Source organism: Lepisosteus oculatus, chromosome 9 (genome assembly GCF_040954835.1).
Source record: "Lepisosteus oculatus isolate fLepOcu1 chromosome 9, fLepOcu1.hap2, whole genome shotgun sequence".
NCBI classification, from domain to species: Eukaryota; Metazoa; Chordata; class Actinopteri; order Semionotiformes; family Lepisosteidae; genus Lepisosteus; species Lepisosteus oculatus.
Window position 1 is genome coordinate 27,604,060 of NC_090704.1, and position 18,726 is coordinate 27,622,785.

The 18,726-nt window shown below is 40.4% G+C and overlaps 1 protein-coding gene across 2 annotated transcripts in view; it reads right to left on the reverse strand.

Moving 5' to 3' along the window:
• Window positions 1-18,726, reverse strand: part of eps15 (epidermal growth factor receptor pathway substrate 15) — a 71,644-nt gene that overhangs the window by 45,936 nt on the left and 6,982 nt on the right. For both annotated transcript variants that reach the window (XM_069194322.1, XM_069194323.1), the window contains exons 2-7: window positions 12,452-12,493; window positions 10,185-10,274; window positions 9,477-9,524; window positions 7,906-8,001; window positions 6,042-6,107; window positions 4,055-4,180 (exon numbers count right to left, since the gene is read on the reverse strand). In XM_069194322.1, the coding sequence (XP_069050423.1) occupies window positions 4,055-4,180; window positions 6,042-6,107; window positions 7,906-8,001; window positions 9,477-9,524; window positions 10,185-10,274; window positions 12,452-12,493 (468 nt within the window). The remainder of the gene's footprint in view (window positions 1-4,054; window positions 4,181-6,041; window positions 6,108-7,905; window positions 8,002-9,476; window positions 9,525-10,184; window positions 10,275-12,451; window positions 12,494-18,726) is intronic.

The following is an 18,726-nucleotide window of genomic DNA, read 5'->3' on the forward strand; positions in this document are numbered from 1 at the left end:
AGGTTTAATCTGCAGTCCTACAGTTTCCCAACCCAACCCCAAGCATGGAAATGAAGGGCACTGGAAGATAGTGTGATTTATCATGTCAATGTTAACCTGAGGTCACATCTCACAATAAAGTAGTAAAAGTACTGTGGTACATTTCTTGCCAAAGTAGGGTGTTAATCACAAAACCATAACTAAAAAAATCAAAACGGGATTCCTGCTTCCTGCTCACTAGGATTTACTAGCTAAGGAAAGTTTGAACAGAATGAAATCACTTTATTAAATACTTAAATAAAAGGTGAAATTTGAAGTTGTCTTAGGGTTGTAACGAGAACCCGTGTACAGTGGCTATCAAATGTATTTACTCCTCTTGGACTTTCCATATTTTATTGTGATACAAGATGAAAATTTATTTAAAAGGGATTTTTTTGCCATTGATTGACACACAACATTATATAATGTCAAAGTGAAAACAAAACTCGCCAGATCCTCCTCCTGATGAGACCAAAAATTGTGAAAAAGTTCAAGGGGGAAGAATACTTTTGCTAGCCACTATATGTGGAAAGATCTCTTATTCCAGGTCTGACTGGTTTAAAGCCACTCCATCTTCACGGGAGAGCACAGCCACCTCCAAATCCTACCCTTTATAAATCAGAAGAGTGTCTATCAATCCACAAACTTTAGTACTGCATAAAAACTTTCCTAATCATAAAATTTTGAAATTTTGCTCTAAATAACCATATGAATTAGAGCAAACCAAGAGCAGACAAACATTTTAGAACCTCATAATATGGAAAATTTCTTGCCCTTGAAATGTATGTTTAGATGGTTTAAAACTAATTTAGATTTCAGAAAACTCAACAAACTGCTTGAAATGCAGGGCAAGACTGGAGAATCAGTTTGTACACAGTCTATTAGAGTTCTGTTCAGTGCACATGCCATTCTAATGAACTGAAGGCAGCCTGAAACCTGTATTAGACATTTACAGTGCCTTGCGAAAGTATTCGGCCCCCTTGAACTTTTCAACCTTTTGCCACATTTCAGGCTTCAAACATAAAGATATAAATTTTTTATTTTATGTGAAGAATCACCAACAAGTGGGACACAATTGTGAAGTGGAACGAAATCTATTGGATTTTTGAAACTTTTTTAACTAATAAAAAAATGAAAAGTGGGGCGTGCAAAATTATTCGGCCCCCTTGCGTTAATACTTTGTAGAGCCACCTTTTGCTGCGACTACAACTGCAAGTCGCTTGGGGTATGTCTCTATCAGTTTTGCACATCGAGAGACTGAAATTCTTGCCCATTCTTCCTTGCAAAACAGCTCGAGCTCAGTGAGGTTGGATGGAGAGCGTTTGTTAACAGCAGTTTTCAGCTCTTTCCACAGATTCTCGATTGGATTCAGGTCTGGACTTTGACTTGGCCATTCAAACACCTGGATACGTTTATTTGTGAACCATTCCTTTGTAGATTTTGCTGTATGTTTGGGATCATTGTCTTGTTGGAAGATAAATCTCCGTCCCAGTTTCAGGTCTTTTGCAGACTCCAACAGGTTTTCATCCAGAATGGTCCTGTATTTGGCTGCATCCATCTTCCCCTCAATTTTAACCATCTTCCCTGTCCCTGCTGAAGAAAAGCAGGCCCAAACCATGATGCTGCCACCACCATGTTTGACAGTGGGGATGGTGTGTTGAGGGTGATGAGCTGTGTTGCTTTTACGCCAAACATATCGTTTTGCATTGTGGCCAAAAAGTTCCGATTTTGGTTTCATCTGACCAGAGCACCTTCTTCCACATGTTTGGGGTGTCTCCCAGGTGGCTTGTGGCAAACTTTAGACGAGACTTTTTATGGATATCTTTGAGAAATGGCTTTCTTCTTGCCACTCTTCCATAAAGGCCAGATTTGTGCAGTGTAAGACTGATTGTTGTCCTATGGACAGACTCTCCCACCTCAGCTGTAGTTCTCTGCAGTTCATCCAGAGTGATCATGGGCCTCTTGGCTGCATCTCTGATCAGTCTTCTCCTTGTCTGAGCTGAAAGTTTAGAGGGACGGCCAGGTCTTGGTAGATTTGCAGTGGTCTGATACTCCTTCCATTTCAAGATGATCGCTTGCACAGTGCTCCTTGGGATGTTTGAAGCTTGGGAAATCTTTTTGTATCCAAATCCGGCTTTAAACTTCTCCACAACAGTATTACGGACCTGCCTGGTGTGTTCCTTGGTCTTCATGATGCTCTCTGCGCTTTCAACAGAACCTTGAGACTATCACAGAGCAGGTGCATTTATACAGAGACTTGATTACACACAGGTGGATTCTATTTATCACCATCAGTCATTTAGGACAACATTGGATCATTCAGAGATCCTCGCTGAACTTCTGGAGTGAGTTTGCTGCACTGAAAGTAAAGGGGCCGAATAATTTTGCACGCCCCACTTTTCATTTTTTTATTAGTTAAAAAAGTTTCAAAAATCCAATAGATTTCGTTCCACTTCACAATTGTGTCCCACTTGTTGGTGATTCTTCACATAAAATAAAAAATGTATATCTTTATGTTTGAAGCCTGAAATGTGGCAAAAGGTTGAAAAGTTCAAGGGGGCCGAATACTTTCGCAAGGCACTGTAAGACAATGGTTGAAAATTTCCACACCCAAGCTCTTTTCCACCACGATAATCAAGATCTGAAATGAAACTTAGCCTAATCTTTCCACTGCAAGAGAAACCTTAGAAAAATCCTAGGATAAACTATTGACTGATCCTACCCTTCATTTAAAAATAATATGGACTAATTATGGCTATAAGTTAGATATTAGCAAGAAAGGACAAAACTATAGTCCAAGTAGATGACAATTAGTTGAAAATAATTTAGAATAAATCCTGAAAAAATGTATTACACTTTTTCCCAAACAGAAGACTTTAACACTGCAAGGGAAAAGGGAAAACGGAATAGCTAAGAATATACAGAAAACTACACTCTGAAAAAATATTGAACTGTATAAATGCAATACTGAACCTAGTTTTTAAGAACATATCTCATATATGTTCAGCTTATCTCAATAGATATTTCTTGTGGAATGTGCTATGCTTTCGGTGTAAGATGTTAGTAATACAAGTACTTCTTAAGAGAGATTCTGAAGCACGGAGCAATATGTAGCCTGGCAAAAGAGCACCCTCCTCTGGAAAACCAAAGGCAACTGCACCGTCATTCAGCAGCAGGAAACAAATTAAGCTTCACAAACTTTCTTGACGAAAAACCATGATCAGCAAGCAAACAACCATAAAGGGCTAAAAACTTTGTTACTGTACCTCAAAAGGCATCATCAAGATTTGGTAAAATTGACTGAATTAAAAGTTGAGACACAAAAGGAGATTTTCTTTTCTTTAGCTTGACATAAATGAGTCCACTTCCGCCTAACATAAAACTATATTTAGCTAATCTCCGCAAGCAGTAACGGCGTGAAGCTAAACCCATATTACGTATTAATACCTGGTGACCAGGGCTGCCTGGAATTCTGGAAATACACCAGAAAAAAAGGTGTTTTCCCCAAAACTGCTTAATAAAACAGTAATTTCTAGTTCACTTTGAAGCAGCTCTTTTAATACACTTTGATACACAAAAGATTCAGTAACTCCAAATACACTGGCCTGGTAAATGACTGAAACACAAACAAATATTTTGCTATCACTCTCTCACCCAATGTAGCTCAGCCTCCTACATCACACTTTGAAGGATTTCTCACAACTGCCCTTCAAAAGCAAGACTGCTTCCTATACCAATCAGACCTTTTGAAAAATCACTCAACCTCAAACTTCAGGCTGCTTCTAAAAGGAACAGGAGCCAAATGCTACTTTTATACAAGCATTAGCCTAACTGAAAGGCTCTAAAGACTTATTAATTTATTACAATTATTATATATTTTTTTAATGTTACCAAATTTAAAAAAAAACAGCTTTTAAAAGTGATAAGTGTCAAGAAGCAAGAAATTACATCAATTCCTAGAACATTTGAGAATGGGAGGTTGTTTCTTTTAATAAATTCAAACTAGCACTCAAAAAGAAATGGCTTTCTCCCTTACCCTCCCCAAAACATCCACAGGCAATTTGGAATTCAGAAGAACTGGTTTGACTTTCTCCCCTGAAAGCATGCCATTCACTGGGGAAAGGCTGTCAAAGATGGCATCATACTTCAGCTTCTCCTCCGGCTAGAAAACAGAATGCAGAGATGTTATGCGCTGGCATGCAGTGCAGAATAACACGCACTTCAGTCTGTAAATCACTGACACCTGGAACAATCCAGGAACCGGTTTAATCATAAAAAACAGAAAAGGCAAACTGAAGTACATTTGAGGTACTTATTTTTCCCCTTTTATTTATGGCTTGTCCAAGATTTAAACATTCATCTTATTTCATTCAATAAACCTTTGGACTGTTACTGTGATACTCAAAAGACATCCTATACATTTTTCCCCTCAGAGACCATCAAATGTCAGAATAATACCAAAAGGATGTTCTGTTAATTAGCTGCACTGTGAGGCACAAAGTTTTAATTCAACCTGGGAATCTATCTAAACGATCTGAACGTTGGCTCTGCAAAACACATTTTTTAATGACATGCTACATTACATAATACAACCTGTATAATTTCTTTTCACATTTGGACAAGTGTCAGGGTCAATTAAATGAGTCAGCTCCAGGTTAGTTAAATGAGCAGGACTATTAAGTCTAACTATGTAGCATTTTTATTACAGTACTTGGCGCTAACACCAAAGATTTAACACAGAATAAAAAAATTAAATAATACCTACACATACAGCAGCTTTCTGATACAGTAACACTCCCTAGGATGTATTGTGATATGCGAAAAGATACCCAGGAGTGGTACAAGATGTACAGTATAATTTCAAACAATTAAACAAGTCTGTTAGGTGGTCCTTAATGTTTTGTGAATACAGGCCCAACCCCTCCCACTGTCTATCACTTCCTTCCCCTATGCCAAAAAGACAGCTGGCCGTCTGTCATTGAGGCACAGAAATGCAGGTTTCATCACAGCATGGTTAACACTTCAGCTGGAAAAAAAAACAGCCTCTCACCAGTGGGAAACACCGCAACATTTTCCCAGTTCCCTTTTCAGCCTTTCATTAACCACAGTACGATTTTAGAAACAAGTCAATTAAGCACTTAAAAAGTAACCAAAAGACTTGTATTATTTGAAAGACATTCTTTGCCACCCAAAATGTCCCAGCACATAAACTGAGGCCGCTGAGTATGGGGACAACAGGGGAGAGTGTGTGGGTAGGGAGGGAGATCACATGCTCATTAAATCCAGGGCACTGCGGGCGCCCCAAGTTTGAGTTCATGTGTTGGAGCGGGGTTCATGTCACTAGCCGACTGTGACTGGAAGTCCCCAAGCAGCGGTGCAGAACTGACGGAGCAGTGCCAGGGGGAGGGCTGTCCGTCTCCCGGGTGTCTCAGGGTGCTGGGAGGCATGCGGGGCTGCCTGGGAGAAAGGCACCTTTTCTCCAATCGGTTTCGAACCCCTGGTACAGGGCCGTGTTGTCTGCGATGGCCGAGTCAAGATGTGAAACACACAATCGGTTGTTCCAAATTAACTAACTTGTGCGTTTCCTTTCCTGAATATCTTCTTCCCTTTGTTCAGGGTTATCCAAAGTGCGTCTCCAGAAGGCTTGCCAAAACCTTATTGTTGTGTATCCCAAGTTAGGACAAGATGCATCAAGAAATTCAATTTTTACATTCAAGAATGTAAAGAAGTTTAAGAATGTAAATAATTAACATTCCTTCATTTCTAAGTTCCTTAAATCAAGCTAAATTTAATTTTATCCTTTTTCTGCAAGTATTTTCATGCTTTTGAGTAAAAGCATCTCTGACTCTAAGAGGGAATTTGTCAACTATGGAAAGTTATGCAGACCCAGGACTTCATGGCTAGTAACCCTCTTTAGAATATCAAACCCAAGAACTGCAAGGACCCCTGCTGCTGAAACACTAATTTAGCACACAAAAGACTCCTGCTGCTTAAGTGCCCAACACGTTGGTCAGCATTCTCACCTTGACTGCCCACGGACTGTCAATAGGCACCACTCCAGGAGGCAGCAGGGGACTGCTGGTGTCATGCTGCAAAGAACAATTGACAGAACTTAAAAGTAGCAAGGACTGTTTAAAACACCCTTAACAAAAGACCCAATTCAGTCCATGAGCTACTTCCTCCAGGTACTGCAGTCATAAAATACCAAGACCACAAAGCGCATTTGTACTCCAAATTTATTCACAATACATCCACTTATGTTACTTTTATCAAGCACTGGTGCTAGACTCTATTAGCATTCTTATATACGTAGATATTATTTAGGGTATATTCTATTTGTAAATTAACCAAATAACAACTAGATTGTGGCTTCTTGAATTTGTTTAGTTTGAAAACATTTCAGGATTTTTAGAAAAATTGTTGTCGCAGTGCTGAAAAGGATTGTTACTTTTCCAAACCGCTTACTGATGAGATGACTTAAAGTTCACAGCTAAAGTCTATATGCACATGTAGATAATCAGAGATCTGTCCCTGCCTGATGCACTTCTAATGCTGCTCAGTAAAGAAGAGGCACAGTTTTGATTAACTATTGTGAGCAGAGAAAAGATTTTAAACATGGACCATGGGGATTTTAAGCAAGCATCTCATTTCCTCCTACTCAATCTTTTTATTGCTATTTGCTTCTAGCGAAAGTTGCACACAAAGTGTGAAAATCCGAATCTATCCAGGTTTGAGCAGCACGGTATTGGCCAAGCCTAGAATTAAGTGTAATAATCTCTCTTGAACAATCTCTTTCTTTGAAAATAAATCCGGGAACTAGTCAACTGTACTCTTTGGATTTTCCTGTAGTAGGATTCTTAACAAGGACACAATGGTTCTCTACCTCCTAAACCAGGCTTACAAAAAATTGGGTTGCCCTGAAGCCCTATACAGATACAACATACAGATTCGTGCCTCTCAATGTAGAGTTCCAGGACGAAAGCACAGCTGGACATCACTTGTCATGAATCCACTCACAAGGTCAGAGTGACCCACCCATTAAGGAATACATCAAGTGGTTTTGCAAGTATACCTGATGATGCCACTCTTAATCAATAATCACCATGTGCCTTTATAGCCGCCATACAACATTCAGTGCTGCAGAGTTCCTGCAAGATCAGGCAACTTGACCAAAAACTCTTCATGTGACTGCAAACACTTGCTGTTCACGCCCAGCCTCTAAGGTACATAACGTTTAACCGAAAGAAGCCGCTGGGCCCGTGTAAAAGAAAATCCTGCCCAAAATGCATTTGGAACTAGAGGAATTCTGGGATACTCCCAACTATGATCTTTCACAATTCCCAAATTACTAGTACAGGTACATTTTTTAACATATCATACCAAATATTATATATTGCATATTCAGCATAGCAGGTATAAACTAATGGCAAGTGGACTTTCCAGTCATCTTCCCAACCAAGTATTTAACATTGTGCTGTGGGAAATATATCTAAGATGGCGAATAACGACCAGTTGCAGTCCAGCTTTGTTAAGACTTTCAAATCTCACAAGGAAACAATCACCTAACCAAGTATGTTAACTCCAAAGGGTGTATAATATTTAGTACTCACATTTTAACACTTAAGAATTATTATTCCAAGAGTTTGTATGATAATGTTAATTCATTACAGTAATCTAATATTTACTCGTCCTCTTCCAGTTTATGATTGCTGAAATTATTTGCTCTTCTAATTCCTGAGTTTTAGACTGGCGCTTGGTGCATCACAAAAATATATCTATCACATTTAATCATGTATTTGTTTAAAGGCCACATTTTAATGTATTGTTGTATTGTTTATTTTACATTCACATAACTTATTCTGCAAGACAAAAAAGTGCTCAACTCACAAACTTGGGTGAAGGTACAGCCACACTGAGGCTTTTGAGTGCCACTTCCAGGCCATTCTGAGCACAGGCCACCAGCCGCAGGGCGACGAAGAATTGCTGTGCAGAGGAAGATCCAATTAGTTCAAGATCCTGGGTATCTAAATGGTTGGTGTGGTTAAGTCATACTCAGCACTGAGCATCGCAACTCACAAATATGCAGTGTTACTTTGGTGCAGGGCAATATTCCACCTGTGTCAATAAGGCAAATGCTGTCAACAAACAGGTATATGTGCTTTAAGCCCTTTAAGGGCTGGAGGGCTGTTAAGCACATTAATCAAAAGAGGTGTGTACTCTCACACAGGTTGAATCCTCAACCATAGGCAATTGCTGGTCCAGGTCTTGGTCAGTTCAATAGTGGACTCTAGCAGAGATTCCAGAAGTGACAGCACTCAACTGGCTGAGTGTCGCCGAGATTCAGGCAGGTCAAATACAAGTTCCTTCAGATTGCCAAGCACTAGCAACCCCTGGGACATGCCTGACAGCTGCGATCTTATGCGATTTCTGGGGAAAAAGTCAGATTAAACCATGTGGGGACCTTGGAGAAATAGAGGAATTTACTTTATATTACTAGACATCTGTCTTTAGATAATCAGATAGTTATCACCTTTCAATACACATAATCAGATCTGCTGACTCAGTAATTGTTAGTTTGTTGTATGCAGATGAGCGGGACCATGGGCCAGCTGTAGATGAGTTTGCCGCCTCGTATGAAGAGAATTATCTTAAGTTGAATGTCTCCAAGACGAAAGGCATGGCAACTAATTTAAGGAAGAACACTCAGACCCCCACTCAAACCCACATCGGGGTGATTCATACAAATGTCATACAAATATAACTTGCTGTTCAGGATGGCGAGTTAATTTTGAGGCATACATTGATTTGATTTTCAAAAAAAATGGCAAAGGTGTCAATTTTCCTTAAGGAAGCTTAAAAATTTTAAGGTTGTTAATTTGTTGTTGATCGTGTTTTATCAAGTCTTATTGAATCTACCTAAATGTTTACCCCGATTTGTAAATCTGAATCTGAGGAGTCAGAACAAATTGGGGAGTATGGTCAGACTGTCCCGAAAGTAATTGGTGCTGACCTTTCGGCCCTATGCCAACGTCTATCAGTTACGCATTTTGTATAAAACATATTCCTAGAGGACCCTTCACAACCTTTTGTTTAGTAAATTCCAATTACTCCCCTCAGAATGCAATTTAAGAGCGAACATGTTGGGGTTTTCATTTATACCTATGGCTAAAAGCTTGCTAAACAACTTATTCTTTTCATGTATGTACATATGTATTGGTAGTTTTTGGGTTTTCTTTATATTGTCTGCTGTTGTAAAACAAATTGCCCCTTGGATAATTCTCTCTTATCTCTTTAACATCTAAGGAACTCATTCATTCAATTATTGTTTGGGGGAAACAAACAGGAGTCCATTTTAGTGGCTGAAACCCATCTGACAGCAGAGTGTAACAGATTGATCAGCTTATCTTCTAAAAGTGAAAAAAATACCTGGAAAACACAAGTGAGAAGTGAATACACACCTGCTTGTTTAGAAAGCCTTTTCGTTCTGCATCTGCTAAATCCCATATCTAGAAGGGGAAAAAAGAACATTTTACAGTAAGCTCTACTTTAAGAATCAAAACCGAAATCACAAACCAAAAATAATAAACGGCAGAACTACTGAGCGGTTTTTCCATAATGGCACAAATCTCACTGAGGCATTCAACTGTAACATACTTCTTGGTAGTAATCAGCATGGGTATCAAACATTCCTGCAAGGATAACCATGAGGAAAAGTTTCCATAAAGGTTGCAATACCTGTAGTTTTAACTTAATTTCATGTAAGGACAGTCTGCTCAAATCCCATCCTCCAGAACATTATAACCAGTGCACACAGAAAAGCCAGTGGTCCTCTATTGCAGGAAAAGCCTAGAATTAACCAAGTCTTCACAGACAACCAAGCAACCACTGTCTTATCTTCACACAAACTGAGACTCCACAAACTCTCCCATGAAAAGGCTCAATACTAACTGAATATACAACACAAATGTTGCAAGAATAACAAAGGCAGGCACCCATATGACTTTTCTCAGAGTGAAAGGTGGCAAATGCCTTTTCTGGAGAGCCACAGGTTGAACTGACGTCGAAGCTCTTTCTGTATTGTCAAATGTTAAACACCTGGAACGAATGGCCATTTAACCAGCTAGGCGTATGGATCCAGTCTAGAAATTTAAGGGAGCAGGTCCTACCTTCCCCAACACCAGATCAGCCAGGCCGGACCTCTTCAGAAACAGGGCAGCATCTGTGGCTGCCACACGCCCACTGCCAGCTGGGTCTACCTGAGGAAAAAAAAGAGGGGTGCCATGAGGAGAAGGAGCAGCTGTTGGACAGGATCACTCCTGTGTGAGGTAGATCAGAGCCAGTAATGGTAAGAGAAAGTGTAGAACGTTTATTAAAGTTCATTAAAAGGCACAGTCCTCTTGCTTGCGGCTATGGCAAGGAGTAGTGGTTAGGGAGTCCAGAATGGGGCTTCAAATTCTACACTAAAAGCACATCTCTGGGCAAGTCTTCTTTGTAAACAGGCATTTTTCAGGTCATCACAGTAAATGTATTTGTTTCTCAACTTACTTTCCTGTTAAATAATAAAAACTGCAGATATTACTGCAGATATAAAAAGAAGCTATGAATTATGGAGCACTACTATCTTCCCTTCCTTCCTCCCTGAAGGGTTAATTCAGGGGTTACCAACTCAGGAGTCAGCAGATGATCTACAGCTCCATTTCTAGGTCTCAAGTTGTCAATGGCTGAGGAGAAGGTCTAGGGTCTAGTCAAACTATAATTAGATTAATTTAAAACTTATCACAGGAGAAGAGCAGTTTATACTGTAAGGAGACAGATCTGCTCAACCCTAGGTCACAACGTTGTAGCAGTGTTCATCAGAGGAAGCACATACTGTAACTTGAGAAGCGCAAAAGCACTCTGGAAGAATTTCATTCTCCATGGGTGACCCTGGTGGGGAAAACCGAAGGCCCTGCCCTCTGCTCTCCCAGCACCACCTGCTCAACAGCTGCCCTCTCAGCAGCTTGGCAACATCAGCCCACCAGCCCAGACTGGTCCACATGAAAGTGGGGGTGGCCAGACCAGATGACACGGACTCATTTGTCGCTCCTTCTCGTCCGTACATGCACATGCTTCTTGATGTATGACATCCGAGGGACAGCATGGAAACGTGGAGAATCTTTTACATGCTCAATGCAAAAGATCTTCCAAAGCTTTCAGCTACAGAGAAAGACTGACGGTAATTTAGTTAACTCTCAGAGTTATGATAAAGAAAAAAAAAAGCATCCAATTTGCTTTTTCTGCATCTATAAGGTCACTTGCTACATTTGCAATGAATAAATCAATTCCGTAAAATGGGAGCAAAAAGCTTGGGCACCAGTGGCATAGTGGCCAAGCGCTAGTATTATTCTGTGCTGAAAAGAGAAGAAAATTAACACACCTGAAGAAGGCTCCACAGCCGAAACACCGTGTTTATTTTTTTTCCTGTTTTTAGCATGGCATAAACCTTTACTTGTTCCTTTGCAGAACTGGGGCCCTGGGCTCAATTCCTGGCATGCTCCTTGGGTTTGGTTTTCTTCCATAGTCCAAAGACATCCTGGTAGTTTAACTGACTTTTGAGAAAACCGGCCCTGTTGTGTGCCTGGTTGTGTCTTTGTAGTGTATCCCAGCAATGTACCAGAGCAGACGTAGGACACATCCGTAGAGTGCCTTACACCTGTTGCATGGACAGGCAACATGGCTTCACTCAAGCCTGATTGAACAGGTCTGCCCCAGCCCCAACAGCTAGTCATTAACATGTCTCATCACCATCATTTATCTGCTCAGTTTCGAAAAATCAATAGGCTCCAGCACACCTGAGACAATGTATTACATAAAGCAGTTAAATGGATGAATGGAAGCAAAATGTATAAAATAACCACTTTGGAGTCCTGTCCGGATTATATTGATTGTACTCTTTAAATGCATAATCCATAAGCTTCTAAACACTGGAACTGCAGAAACAAAGTCAATGAATTGGCACCTTCATGAGCTTGCACAACCAGGAAAATATTTTAAAAATGAAGAAAAATTGTCATAATTGGGAAAGTATTTAAGGCAACTGTTGATATCCATTTTTCACACAGCTATTTCACACTTGTGGGCATGTAACTGGTTTAATTAAATTCAATTAGCATTCAACAAGAGGGGGGCATAATGCCTGGTGGAATAAACTCAGATGTTTGTTACTAGAGGTTATCAATAATTTCCTTCTCTCCCTTGATTTCAAGACATACAGGAAGATGAGAGGAGGGTTATTATTAATTCATAAGAAGGTTCCATGTGCACAGAAGCACTGCATGACTCAAACAAGTCAAGACTCCTCAGCGAAACCTCTGCTGCTCATCTGATATATGGTACGTGAGGATATAAAGGCACTAATCACAAAAGAAGCATGGCGCCCAAAATTGACCCTTACCTGCCGATAATATTTGTCATAGACAGGATTTCCACTTGAAAGCTGTTGAGACAGAAAAAAACACATTTATCATACAGAAAGGAGTTTGAATTTCAGGCTCAAAGGTTATGGAAAATATCTGAGGTCTGAGTTCGGACCCTGCTTTTCTCTGACTCACTCCCTTTCTCCCAGGTATGTTTCTTGACCTCTTGGAATAGTGATGTTTAGCATGAAAACCTGTTCTGAATGACTCCGTGCAGTTCACCCTCTGGCCTATTAGCCAACCTAAATAAAAGCTACTAATAAATGCCTAATGACCAGTATCACCGATGGAGTCCACCTCAGGTTCTCCTTTTGACTTGACAACCTGGAATTACCCGACTTGCTCTCTCGCAGCCAGCACTGCACACTGACACAGCTCCCTACCCTATTTATACTTTGTCTACTTCCAGGTATAATTCAAGATAACTGAATTAAATCTATACACAAATATCTAGCAACCTGAATGGTTCAATCATTTCTAGAAAAAAAAATCTCCAAGCTAGACAGACCACAACATCCACTGCTCTGACTGCACAAGAGATAGAGGACAACCGTCCACATTGACAGTATACTGTATATACTGTACACCAACAGTGTTTGGGGCTTGTTACAGGGCAAAACAAAAACAAAAAGGGATAAATAAATCAAAATTACATTTTGCAGAAATAAAGATAAAGGAAAAAAATGTGGAGAAAGGAATAAAAGCAATCATTTAATAAAAGTCTGACTAAAGGTAAGTCCATAAGTATTTATTCTGGATTTAAAAACTATCAAATAGTGGCACTTGTTGATGGGCTAAGCGGTGGCTCTGTGGCTAAGGATCTGCGCCTGTGGCTGGAAGGTTGCCGGTTCAAATCCCACAGCTGGCAGAGGAATCATTGGTTAACTCCAGCTGCTCCAGAGGTGTTGTACAATGGCTGACCCTGCGCTCAGACCACAACCTTCTCTCCCTGTCTGTGTGCCTCATGGAGGGCAAGCTGGGGTATGCAAAAAGACAAATTCCTTATGCAAGAAACTGTATATGGCTAATAAAGCGATCTTATCTTACTTCCAAGGGAGTTCCAGAGTTGTGGAGAAAGGTGGCTGAAAGCACGCGCCCCGAGATGCTTGTACCCAGAAGAAAGTACTAGTAAGAGGTGTACCTCAGTAGAACGTAAGCGTGCTAAGTGTTGTGGGGATCTGGTGTGTAGGGCTTTAAAAGTTAAAAATCAAATTTTGAACTGAATACGCTAAGTAATGGGGAGCCAGTGTCAGAACTGGGTTGACGTGGTCACAGGGCCTTCTGTAGGCTGTTGATGTACCATGAGTTAGAGAGCCACCTTATCAAAAGCACAGGCACCTCTCAAACTTCCTACTGCAAGGAAGTCAAGGTAAATGCGCCAAAAAAACAACCGGAAATGTGTACCAAACCTTCTTTCCTAATGATTACAAAATTGCTTTTTATCCTTTAATCCTCACAGCCAGATGTAAAATTCAGAAATAAGTCCTGTTAACCAAGGATATTGTGAACTAACAAAACCTCCCCATGAGAAAAAGCTTCACAAGCTGAAGCACTGCAGCACTGCCCTGACATCATCGTGGTCTCAGTTCATTCATGTCTTCCCACCGATAAAATTAGAGTCTCTGGGGGATGAGCTCCACAGATGCTCGACCAGAAACCTTTTAGACTGAAGAGTATTTAGCACTTGGCCATTACTTCCTGTTCAGTGCTTTGTGGTTTGCTGGTCACCCATTCACATTTACAGCAGCTCATGACAGAGCTGCAGAGTTAAAGGAGCTAAGCCTCCAATATCAACCTCTCTCTCTCAACGGGGTGGAAATACCAGCAGGGTCAAGTGTGCACTCACTGCACCTACTGTACATGCAGACTTCCTGCGGATATAAAACACAGGGTTTCACTCAAGCCTGATTGAACAGGTCTGCCCCAGCCCCACCAGCTTAGTCATTAACATGTGCCGTCACCATCATTTTTCTGCTCAGTTTAAAAAAAAATCAGAATCATGCAATAGATGAGCCCAGCCAAGTTCAGGTACAATTCAACAAGGGCTTCTTCGCAGTGCTGGCTCCACTGATAGGTCCTTATCGTGACTTCTATGGACCAGGAAGTTCCAGGATTAGCAAATGCTTTCCTTATTATCACTTCTTGACCTTTCATCTGCCATCGGAACCTTACGCAACTGTCTTCTTTAATTATGCACAGCAGGAGAACTGAGCAGGAACTGGGAACTGAAAAATCAGATTTCCGGCCACATTTGCATAGCTGATAAGTGTGGGATGAGATGTATTTTTTTAATCCAGTAGCTGTGTCTATTCAAAGACAGAAAAGCATTTAACTGAGCATTTCTGTGATCCAGCATTTTTTGCCGATTTTTTAACCTAGGATATATAAAGCTATTACACCACTCACATAACTGTCTAAAGGAGATTAATCTCTCAACAGAGCAAGGTAATGGTCGTTCACCTTTTGTACAAACCACCTTTAGAGCTTTTCCAATAAGATAATACTCTTGATAAGTCTTAAAAAAGGGGATCCCAGCTATAGTGCATTGTCTCCTCCTAAAATTAGCATTTAAAGAGGTCTCCCTGATCTTTTTTTTCTCCTCTTAATTTTTATTCCTTGTTGACAGAGCTGGTTTGCCTGGAAATATTAATCATATTCAGAACAATGTTTTGTTTTGGAAACAGATACAGAATCCACTTCTTACCATACCTGCTGCCTGACCTGTCAACATTCAGATGTCCTGATTTTCAACATTCAACTACAACGCTCTCTCTCTCTTTCTCTACTGATCTTCTCAGAGTTACTCACTCAAACCTCTCCAGTTCTGGATTATACACATGTTATATGCATGGTCTGACAGCTGTGAAATGAGAACCAGTTATTTGTTTCCTGTGATCGAATTAATCTCGGCTGCAGCAGGAAAGAGGCTCTCGGTTTCAAAGAAGCAACAAACCTGGCGAGCAGGTAGGGGTCAGATCACATCACAGGAGGAAGCTGCAGTGAATGGCTAAGCTCTCGCACAAGACAGAAAAGAGCAATAAAAGAAGCAGTTGCAGCACTCTGACAATCCTATCGCTTCCGCTGAAGTGAATCCATCTGTAAAGGATGTGGCCAGCAATCTATTTCCTTTTCAGTTCCTGCTGAATAAACAGGAGGCCCTAGATCTCCAAAATGGAGCCCCACTGGACAAGGAGAGAGGCCGGATACCGTGTTGCATGCTCTTATCTCCCTGCCTGCTGGACTTCCTGGAAGAACGAGCAGCATCTCGAACTGAAATCTTGAGTTCTGATTGAGCTTAAAAAACAGCCTGAAATCTACAGAAGACCTCCACAAATTATGCATCTGATACAATCATGACCAAGTGAACAAGATGAGTTTCAAGTCTACATGAAAAACAAAATAACTGTTTTTACTGGACAGAATTTAAAGATTAATCATTGATGAAAATTACCTTCAGATTTTTTTACACCACGGGAAGAAAATGAAAATAATTTGCTTTAGAAGAGAACCCTGATGTTTTTCTATTAACAATTAAATCTATTAATGTTAAAGTCAAAGACAACAAGCCTGACACATGACCAGGATAAACATATTACAGCATGTTTAATAAAAATGCAGTAATTGGCACAGAGCATATACTGAAGACTCAGAAATTCAAACAGTACTTTTAGAGGTTTTATATCCATGGTCTGATGTCCCACAACATTTTAGATTGATACATTTATAAATCGGGAGTTACAAAAATAACAAACACCAGGAAATGGCCAAGCAAAATAATCATAACCCAGCATCCTAACCACTCATAGACTGTTATCAAGTATTCAAAATCTTATCAAAATCTTACAAAAGGCCAAAATAAGCAACCTTCTAAACCAAACAGAACACAACCAGCAGTTAAATCTCTACCTCTGCAAACCTGGATGCCTATATCCCTGTTCTAAATATGCACCCCCTAACCAGGAAAAGCCATTTTTAACTGAGGGATTCTTTAAACAGGAAATCATATTTCCATTAAAACCACAGAATAGCAGGCTCTCTTAGCAAGGCTCAAATACGTAGCTCCTATCTGGTCTTTCCAGGTGATCTGGAACAAGGAGCTCCATTCCTCTCTCTTGCCTTTTCCTTCCTCAGTTCTCTCCCTGTTTTTCCCCCCTTCTCTCCTTTCTCTAGTTGTCCATGAACAAAGCTTAAAAGAGGAAGACTACTGATTGACATTTAATTATTGACCAACTGAATAGATTGCTGAATCTGGGACCACTACATCTCGGCAAACATTCTCCTCTGATCTGAACCTGTAAATGTTTACACTACCCAGGTGTTCCTCACTTTATCTAGACTCACTTCATAACAACATTACACACATTCTGAACTTTTCACAACTCAAAATGGTATGGTGTTTGCCTAAACCATATCAGTCACAAACAACTTCATTCAAATTAATGTTCTCCGAGACATTAATAGAAACGAAATGAGTCACTCAGCCCTCAGAAATCAGACTGAATTAACTCAGTCCAGGAAAAGGACTATAGTGATCTAACAGCTTCCATGGAGCACTGTCATTTTCATCCTGTTATTAATTTAGCACACAACTTTAAGGAGACTTAAAGTGATTATGCTTCATATAATGGAGTGTTATGATCATATTGAAGGGTACACAAATGAAATAGACAGCCATTTAGGCAGGCTACTTTTAGGCCTAGGAAGCAACTCGAACACAATTTGACTTTTGCTTACTCATCCTAACAACTGCAACAGAAGTCATGATCTAGGGTTTTATTAGAAGTGAAAAAACAATCCCGGAACAGATCCACCCTGCTGTGCAAGTGCAGTCTTATTCCATCACAGGAACGGGACCCCCCCAGATTGTATTCCCAAGCTCTCTGAAAAAACACATAGCATTTTTTTTTCTTGACATTTTGGACAACTTCTGCTGCTCCCTCCTCCCTCTTATTCCTTTGGTAACAATTGTGTGCCTGGAACTGCTTATTAGCAGAACACTGAGAGGCTTTGTGTGTTTAACAGTACAGCAGTAAACAGCCATTCTCTGCGCTGGATTGAAGCCGGCATCGCGGCTGCTGTCTCTTTTGGGGCGGGCGTGTGCGCTCTGTGTCCGCACAACAGTGAGCGAAGAATGGAAAAACCATGGCATCACAGGGCCCCAGCTTGTTAAAACTGCAAAGATCCGTCACATCAAATCTGCAATATGATGGCTGCCAGCCGCCAAGAGCAAATACTAATGACTGGCTTCTTGGGTTAACTATTACACTTTAGAAAAGAAAAAAATAAATCTGACCCGACCAAACCGAAGTCTGGAGATTTTAGAAAGGGCAGAGCTGAACAATCCTGCTCACATATACTAGTCACCTGGACATTTTCCTCAGAAAGCCCAATTCATTTTTTGTGACATTCTGTTCAGTGCAGGAGTTGTTGTCCTTAAATGGGGCAGAGAACGAATTTGGTTCAGTTCTTGTTTCACAGCACCCTGTTCAATCACTTGAGCTCTACCGTTCCCTGTGCCGATAGCCTATGAGCTCATACGCCAGTGTCAGCGATGGCTTTGCAAACAGACGCCTCTCTTCCTGCCGACAATGAAATTAAAAGCCGCAAGAAGGGTGAGCAGGCTCAAAAAGGAGACAATCCGATGTCAGAGATCACAAAAGCAAGTAAACAGTACCCAGTTTTATCCGGTATCTGGTTTTGCTTTTATTTTGGTGATTAAAAGACATGAATATGCTAAAGGGAACTGCCACAATTTTAATAAATGGTACACATGCAATTAAATTTAAAGAGAAATAGGAACTACAGGGCAGCAGGGATGGTATAGTGGTTAGCATCACTGCCTTGCAATACTGGGGCCCTTGGTTCAATTCCAAACCTGTAGTGCTACCTGCATGGAGTTTGTTCTCTCCGTGTTCAAGCGAGTTTACTCCTGCAGCCCAAAAACATACTGGTACAGCAGGTAAACTGGTTTCTGGGAAGACTGGCCCTAGTGTGAATGTATGTGCATGTCTGTGTGTGCCCTGCCATGGACTGGTGTCCTGTCATCCTAGATGGATAAGAACAAGGATCCCCACAGGCATACTAACATTTGCCCAAGCTTTCTTTAAGGAAAAAAAACTAAAAATCTTTTTTCCTTCTTTGTTTAAATCCATAAATGGACGTGAGAAATAGAAATGTATATATATTTATTGAAATATCAACACTGTTGTAACAATTTTATTGTTGTATAATGAACTCAAGATAGATTACACCA